Source organism: Lottia gigantea (genome assembly GCF_000327385.1).
Source record: "Lottia gigantea unplaced genomic scaffold LOTGIsca_30, whole genome shotgun sequence".
Classification (NCBI taxonomy): domain Eukaryota; kingdom Metazoa; phylum Mollusca; class Gastropoda; family Lottiidae; genus Lottia; species Lottia gigantea.
In genome coordinates this window covers 1799813-1809096 of record NW_008708987.1, presented here as the reverse complement: position 1 = coordinate 1809096, position 9284 = coordinate 1799813, and the positions used below count along the sequence as shown (strand labels likewise).

Below are 9284 nucleotides of genomic sequence, written 5' to 3'. Positions count from 1 at the left end.
CAACTATCCCACGGCTAGCAAACAATTTCCTCTTTCTCTCCTTAAATAGATAGAAAATTTCACTCGTTTTCCTGTGATTATGGTGACCTTTGGACCTAGCCAGGGGTCAGACTGCCTTGTCTCCTGGTTTTAATTAAGAAAAAGACGCAATCAACAGCGAGGGATTTATTTGTATTAGAGAAACATTGTCTGCAAAATATTTCTGTTAATGCTATTGGAATGAGGATGACAGGTTAACGTCCTTTACCAGTTACTGACTAGGTAGTAGTTAAAAAGATCAAGACTAAATTGACGGTCCAGTACTTTTGGTAAGATTGATTGAATAACAAGATACAGATTGAATAACAAGATACAGATTGAATAACAAAATACAGATTGAATAACAAGATACAGATTGAATAACAAGATACGAATTGACTAACAAGATACAGATTGAATAACAAGATACGAATTGAATAACAAGATACAGATTGAATAACAAGATACAGATTGAATAACAAGATGCAGATTGAATAACAAGATGTAGATTGAATAACAAGATACAGATTGAATAACAAGATACAGATTAAATAACAAGATGCAGATTGAATAACAAGATACAGATTGAATAACAAGAACCAGATTGAATAACAAGAACCAGATTGAATAACAAGATACAGATTAAATAACAAGATACAGATTGAATAACAAGATACAGATTGAATAACAAGATACAGATTAAATAACAAGATACAGATTGAATAACAAGATACAGATTCAATAAAAAAGACAAGAATAAATTGCATGAATTACTGATAATGGTACTTGAAATTTAGTAGGAAAATTGTCTTTTATACGATTTCTTTCAATTTCTAGAAGAAACCATGGGAAATTTTTCTGTTTTTCTTATTTTGTGCTATTTCTTTCACCATTGAGTGAGTAATAGGCTACTAGAAAATCAAATTAAGATGCTTCAGTCAACAAGGATTGGAAAGTACGGCCGACGGTCATCTTATTTCAATGAGTACAAATATTTGGAAAATTTATCAAAATACCAATTCAAAGGAGTTAGAAATTGTCGATATTGTGGTTGTTAATTGGGCCCACCTTGAGTATTTGTTTTCATAGTTGAGGTATTGACTCGTGGAATTGGCTCTAGCCAAGTTTCTTTTCTGACTATACATTGGCACCACTCTGAAATATGGGAAGAGATTACAAGTGTTCTGTTTTCTATTCTGGCTATTCATTATTTGTAGCCTTTTTAAGAAGGTGAAAAAGCAGCTTTCTGCATGTTGAACATCTATAGTACTGTAATTGACAAGAGCTCATCTTATGTCTCACAAGAGCGATGGTTTGGTAGATAAGAGAGGTGGTGTAGGAGTTGCATTCTAATTCACTGACAGTTGTGGGGGCGCCGTAAGAGAATGATCCCGTCATTGAATAAAAATATGTCATTTCTTCGTGCCCGTGAAAAGGGGACATTTTGCTCACAAAAATAACGAAACATATACATGAAGAAAAAGTCATAGTTTTTTTTATCAATGGATGAGGTAACAGATTTTCGACAACATTTTCAGACTGAAATACGATAATCTGGTATGTCGTATCCTCACAATGGCAAGCTGGTTGGTTGGTAGATGACAGGCTACCGTTCGCTTCGAGCGGATGCTGATATCGCAAACTAGTTAGTTGTTGGTAGTCGTAGTAGTTGGTAGTTGTATTCAATGGCAAGCTATTACGACTCCGTACTTTATACCGTGACTGCAATAGCTACCTTAATTGTATCACGGAATGCAGCGAATTGGATTGGATTGTACGCCAGCGAATAAAGCCAGTGAAAGGTAAAGGCATGAAGGTTTTGGTTCTGTGTTCACGGACTTTCTGTCAAAGTTTGATTGACTGTATTACTTAGCGTACAATCCAAATCGCATCATTTACCAATTTCTGTGATACAAGAAAGGTGACTATTGCAGTCAAGGTATAAGCTTGACATTGTGAAGATGAGTTGGTTGATAAAACGAAATTCAAAATCAATTTAAGTTTTTTTTGAGTTTGGAAGATTGAAACGTTTAACAGTGATATAGTCAACTATTTCAGACTGGTTTGTTAACAGGTGGCGGAAAGAATATAGTCCCATTTCCAGTTGTATACAGCTTAATCTGTCCCCTATTAATAATAACCCGGTTGTGAACGAGGAGGATAGATTTGATCATAAGAAGGAGGGGGTGCTCGACGATCATTATAATATGGTTGATTGGGATTTCCTCTGTTCATATTGCCTGTAATAAATAACATAGTGTCAAAAATTTAAAATTAATATATATCAAGAATTAATATATAGTTCATGTCACCAAAAGTAACTACCAGGAGAGGGTGCTGTTCGCCTATCTTATTATTGTAAAAACAAACGGTAGTTGCCAGAAAATAAATTTGGGGATCCATGACAGTGATGTAGACCAAAACCAAACCTTCAGCCAAAGCCAATGCTTGTTGTGCCATATAATTTGGCCCTCACATCATAGCGATCACCAGTTGCATATGATTGCGAATAAAAATAGCGGTTATAAGTTTCGGTATGCCGTTCATAATACAATGAGCCATGGTGTTAAATCACCTTTACCTCTATTGTACTGGTCATGTCTTTCATCTGGATAGGGCTGTGTTCGAGCTGTCTTCTTGGCTTGACAGTTTTTAATACAACATATTAAAGTGATTATTAGACCTATCATTGATATACACCCAAACACTATACTGATAATCTGCTGTGTTCTGAAATTAAAGGTACGCTTTCAATACTAATGAGCTATCTTTAACGTTTGTAGCGTATAAGAACCTCGACTGACATATTCCCCCCCTTCCATAATTATTTTGAGCCCCCAACCCATATGCAGTTTTGACCGATGAGGCGTAGGCTAAGAGATGATAAATGTCTTGATTGTCCCTCCCCGAAGTAGTACCAGCAATAGATAGCACTGGCTTTAAAAATTAATGCTTACGATAAACAACACGAACTTCCACAGCAACCTCTCTCACATACAGACTCTATACATTGTCCGTAACTAACATCTGAAATTAAATAAGATACAGCTGAAGACTGCGGCTATGCAAATGAATTATAGGCCTAGTTTGAAAACCTCACATACTAGGCTTTGGTTATAGGATTACAACGCAATATAATGACTTTATTTATGTTTAAAGGTAGGTAATCCTTATTAGAACTTTGAACTGAATCAAAATTGGGTTTCTTCTCTCTTTGGGTAGTAGATTGAAATGGAACTGAGTTTGGCGTCTTATTATTCTGGGTTTTATTGAAATGTAGTTTGACTCTGACACTAAATTATTTGGATATAATGGCTGCTGGACTTTTTCGTTGTTCTGCAGTTACTATGACGATAGTATTCAATGAGTTGTGAAGAGGTTTTTTTTAACTTTTTAAAGGTGTATGGGACTATTGATAAATATTTTTCAACCATTCCAAATTGCCGTCGGATGTAGGTCTAAACATACACGATACACATACATGAAACCTCTTTATAATCCCTCTCTCTATAAATACATGTACCAAACTTACCAAAATACAGAAGAAAACTCAGCAATACCGTTACGAAAAACATTTTTACTTAAATTTCTTATATCCTTATTGGTTCTCCATTTTGTTTGACAGATATTGACGAATCGTGTCATTGAAATCAAAACAAATATGGCTTTATTCTTCAATACAAAACATTTCGTCTATTCATAATGTAGGCCTACGTATATATTGCAGGACTTATTGAACACACAAATAGACCTTTGTCACCATGATATTATGATATATTTCGGGATTGTCGTGTCCCTTTTGTTAATTATTAGGGCTGGGCATATACAGCGGGTGACCCAAAGAAACAATAGCACTTTATTTCAGCATTATTTATAAAGTACGAAAGCCAAGACTATAATATTTTGACCTCTTATTAATTACATCATAGCTTAGTAGGTTAAACACTTTGAAACATCGGCATTCTAAAATTCCTGGAGCCTTGTTCTTAAAAAATTAACTTAAAATGATTTTCGTGTTCCAATCATCTGATTGGTCAATCATTGATTTAAAATTGATTTAAAATTTTGGAGAATAGTAAAAGCCGAAAGCAGATCTTCATATTTCTCTTTCTCTAACTACTGAAAATTCAAAGTCGTTCAGCATTATAAATCCGTCATTTTGTGAAAAGGTGTCTTATATGTAATTATGAGGTGAAAATATTAAGGTATTATTATAGCTTTGATATATTAGGCCTATGTATATCACCGAAACGAAAAGTGTTATCGTTTTTTCTGGGCCACTCGATATACACATACCATCTAAAGAGGGTTGATACGTAGAGATTATCTCTAATCAATTAGATAGTCTAGAATATAAACACTGTAGCTCATTGTCGGCATTATTTTGAACCAATTTATTGTAGTCTGATATGACCAGAGTTATATCCCTTACAAAATCTTCAATATGGCTGCCTCCATGAGACCATGAACTGTTGCGGTTCAGTGATGACTATTCTAGAAACTTCATTGCCTATAGAACGAAATAAATATACTGATTCCTAGAGAAACCGAAGAGTTTGAAAGGAAGGTTTGAATTAAGAGCACTAATGAATGAGTTGTCTGACTTATCATAGGGTTATAGGGTTACTTGGCACCTAACCAAAATGGGCCCAAGTCAAAATGACCCCAAAATTAATATTTGATAACAGCTTAATCTTAGGTCAAAATGGCTCCCATAAAAAAAGTCAAATTGCCCCAAATAGATTGTTAATAACTTTACAAGATCACTGTGATAATTAGTAGCTTACTGGTGATTGATCTTAATAGGAAAAGTATGGGGTTTAAATGATTATCGTTGAAAGTCAATTGAGTAAAGCTTGTTCCTAAACCTAGGGGAGAAACTAAAGACCGTTGATTACAATGTTTGTTATAATTAGACCGATACACGATGTCAAGTGCGATGTTACCATGACACAAGCTTATGAAACTGTGGTCTGATGTGAGCAAAGTTATCTCCCTTACGTAAAATTCAATATGGCTGCCTCCTTGAATTATTGCTAGCTTGGGAATCAATTACGTGTCATAACTTGCCATTTCAGTGTGTTTTAACTTGTTAGTTCAGTGTGTTTTCGAAACTTCATTGCAGATTGAGATATACATGTAGAACAACATACATGTAGTGATATTTAGAGAAGTGGAAAAGGAGTCGTGAAAGTCATTAGGAAAGGATAGAATTTGTGATATTCTGTGTTTCTTTGGATGGTTGATAATTTAACTACGATTTTCCTAGACTCAAAGCAAAACCGAAGATGACGACTCAGTATACAGCGGCGAATGTTGAAGAAGCTGTAAAACAGTTTTATTGTAATACAGGAATACAACAAGATGTGGACAAATGGCTCACAGCTGCTCAAATCAGTACGGAGGCATGGTCCTTCTGCTTTGAACTGTTGTCAAAAGACAAAGGTTATGAAGTCCAGTTTTTTGGAGCCTGCACCCTTCATACTAAACTTTCTCGATACTGGCACGAAGTTCCCCCTGACCAATATGAAAGTCTCAAGAATAAGATTATGACCAAAGTCATGGAGTTTTCTGCTCAACCGAAAATGGTGTTCACACGACTTTGTGTTGCTTTAGCGTCATTATTATTACATACAGCACCCGAATATTGGCCGGATCCTATTCAGAATCTAATCACAGTATTTCAAGAAGGAGAAATTCCTAATAATAATGTGGTTCAGAGATGTAAAATTCTCTTAGAAATTCTCAAAGTGATACCAGAAGAGTTTTTTACAACAAATTTATCACAGAAAAGACGAGTTGCTTTGAGAATCGAATTACAAAAAGGGCTGAGGATTATTTTACCGTTAATTCAAGGACTTCTGTCTCCATCAACACCAACAGAAATCTACAACCAAGCTTTATGTACATTCTCTAGTTGGGTCGAGTTTGGTATTCCCATGAATGATGGTGAAGAGATAATCGGTCATGTCTTTCAGGCCCTGAATAATCCAGAACTATTTGATACAGCTGTAGATGCTTTAGTCAATGTATTTTCACACCCAGATTCACATCGTTTCCCCTACACCATCCAAAAACTCTTACCCCAGATAGAACTTTTAAACTGTCTGTTTCAAAAAGCTAGAGCAGAGCTTGACAATGAAAAAAGTCATGGAATTTGTCGCATAATTGTCACGATCGCTGAAAATCACACAAAATTGATCACTGACTCGGTTCTTAGTGATGATGTAACACATAGAAATAACGCTATGCAGTTAGTTAAAATGGTTTTAAGTTGTACATCATTGCCAGGTCATTTTCCAGTAGATGAAGGCTGCAGTGATCAGACCTTTACATTCTGGTATGTCTTACAAGATGAGATCACTAATACAGATGGACCTAAACAAGCTCAGCTCTATATGATTTTCCAGCCAGTGTTTTTCTCGTTAATGGAAGTTCTTCTGGTAAAAGTCCAACGTCCTGATGATAAGGAATATGCGTCTTGGACAGCCGACGAAAAGGAACAATTTCATCGATATCGACAAGACATTAACGATACCATGAAATATGTTTTTAATATTTTGAAAGAACCGTTATTGGGGTATCTGTGCAATGCCATCTATGGAATTGTGTCAAATTCGACAGGAGCTTCCACTAAATGGCAAGTGATTGAAGCCATTTTCTTTGTATTTGGTTCCGTAGCTGAAAGCGTAGCTCCGAAGGAATCTCAGCATTTGCCCAACTTGTTTAAAATGTTACCTCAAATCCCCTTTACTAATGATAAACTCGTTTCCACGGCTCTAGATATGATTGGATGTTTTGGTGAATGGATGAATCATCATCCTGATATGTTAGGATGTATCGTCCCCTTGCTGATACGAGGATTAGGGAACGCAGAGGTAGCAACGTCAGCCACGATGGCTTTGATAGACGTAACGAGAGAAAACCTGGATCATGTTCAACCGTACGCACATCAACTCATCTTAGCTAGTCAGACAGTACTGGAGTCGAATACCCTAAAAGAGAGAGACAATCTCAGACTTATGTCTAGCGTTGGACAAGTTTTGACGGTGCTTCCATTCCAAGAAATCCTGCAATATCTGGACCGTATCTTAGCGCCTCATCTCCAGCAACTAGACCAGTTGATAAAGCAGGAACCTTCTATGGAAATTAAACCTATGTTATTACTGAAAATTAAGCTATTAAGATGGTTATTTTCCTCGTTAAAAACTGGAAGGGGACAACCATCAAATGAGCCCAAGCCTGTGTTCACTGTCCTACGAAAGATCTTTCCTCTGACTAGTTCTTTAGTTTCCAAATGGATAAACCATACTCATATGGTTGAAGCAGTTTGTGAACTTTTTAGAGTTGCTTTGAGAACTTTAATGGATGATTTTAAACCTCTTGCCGAGGATGTGATGAAAATGTCGTGCCAGATTTATGAAGCAGTTCCAAGCGTTCCAGTTTTAGATTTGTCAAAGACTTTGCTTCTATTGTTCGCCTCTGAACACAGTCTAGCGATGGTGTCACAAACACTGTTCGTTACTGTGTGTAACAAGACTCTATCTTTCTGTCAGAATCTCTCTAAAGAGTACACAGACTTGATCGAAGGATTTATGAACCTGCTCACCAAAGTTCTGAAAAAAGACGACAAAAAATATTTGGTGCTGAATAGTTCCATCAGTCCGTCTGCCTTTTTCCATTCTGGATTGGTTGCCATGTCACTTCCTGAACATCATACTGTACGATCAGCATGCTCATTTTTATGCGAGTTTCTTCACGTAGGTCAAGAAAATCTACCAATTAAACAAGTGATCGAAGAAAATGGCCACATGCTGGTGGATCGTATCTTACAAGCCATTGGTGGAAATTCTCCAAGAGGGGTCATTGAATATATAGCAGACGTCATTCTTTGTTTGAATAAATATCATTTTGAGTTTTCTCACCAATGGCTGTCGGCCATGATAGAACAAGATGGCTACCCTTCCCACTTTCCACAAAGGAAGGAAAAAGAGCAATTTGTGAAGACTATTTGTCTCGAACGAATGAATAAAGGTAAGATTCGAGATACTGTTAAGGAATTTGCATTATTATGTCGTGGTTTGCTAGGAACAGAATATGGTGCTCAGGCAGCTGCGTTGTTGTAAAATTTATATCCATAATTTTAATTTTTTTTATTTGGGGGTTTTGTGCACTTTTTGTATCCTTCTGTTATCCTTCGATTTCAAATGCTGTATTGTACATGAAGTGAACTTTTTATACTAAGAAGGATATGAATGGGATAGGTCAGCAAACATTATTATTTTTTTATATTTTTAAAATGTTATATAATTTTATTTTAATCTAAGTTTTTGTATAATGAGAATTATGTAAGAAGGTATATGAGAATTGCTTGTTATATTATAGTCCCGTAACTTACAGTTACTTGTATTGAGTTTTGGTAGTAGGCTATAAATTACAGCTTATATATAATAAGATATCCCCAGACCCCCTGGTGTTGATTATAATTAGGTAAGTAAGGTAGATAGGTTGTTACCATATCTTACAGTGACTTGTATAGAGTTTTAACCCCAAGGGTGCCCTTTGGCTGAAGGGCAGAAATATCGCTACATTGCTGTCTCTCGCATTGTTGGCGTGAAAACGAAAATATATACAGGCCTATACATGTATCGAGTCGTGTTTCAAAGCTTGTAATCCCTTGTTAATCCCTTGTTAATCCCTTGCTAATCCGCATAAGTTATCTGGTTAACTGGCTTCGCAGCTGCAAAAAGGGCAGGGAGCAAAGTGAGGTAGCCCAGCTTTAGATATAACCATCAATGATACGTAAACGTTTCTTTCAGTCGGACAAGAAGCTGCTGATAGAGCTTGGGTGGTCAATAGTTTATTTACAAAACAAATAAATTCATAATATTTATTAGGCGATGTGGAACTACACATACAAAATGAACATTAACATTAAAATAAGGAAACTGGCGTTGACTTGTCTAAATCGGCACAGGGAGACCAGAGGCACACACCTGACAGTTCCGTTGATTGGATGTTCAGAGAAAGATAGAGCCGTCGTGAATGACTGAGCTCGAATAAGTTAGTTAAGCTATGAGTTTGCGACTGAAGCTAACTGTCCAAGTTTAAGAAAATGCTTTGAAGAATCTGTTTAGGGAACAAATTAAACATTATAATCTTCAAATGACAGTTAGAATTAAACAGAATATTGGAGAAATAAGAAAACTATTATGCTTTAATACTTCTGTCTTAAATTCAGCAACGTATAAAGCAAAATTACAATA

General features: G+C 36.0%; 2 protein-coding genes across 2 annotated transcripts; one reads left to right on the top strand and one right to left on the bottom strand.

The window, feature by feature from the left end:
- Window positions 1-2148: 2148 nt before the first annotated feature.
- On the bottom strand, window positions 2149-3045 carry LOTGIDRAFT_161704 (hypothetical protein; the record flags this gene model as incomplete). Its single annotated transcript, XM_009057541.1, has 3 exons — window positions 2149-2258; window positions 2600-2748; window positions 2976-3045. Coding segments are annotated over 3 exons (329 nt in total), but the record flags the coding sequence as incomplete, so codon positions are not given.
- A 2261-nt stretch (window positions 3046-5306) lies between these two features.
- On the top strand, window positions 5307-8144 carry LOTGIDRAFT_118981 (hypothetical protein; the record flags this gene model as incomplete). Its single annotated transcript, XM_009057540.1, has 1 exon — window positions 5307-8144. One exon carries the CDS (start codon window positions 5307-5309, stop codon window positions 8142-8144), a length of 2838 nt encoding a protein of 945 aa, XP_009055788.1.
- Between the last annotated feature and the right edge of the window lie 1140 nt (window positions 8145-9284).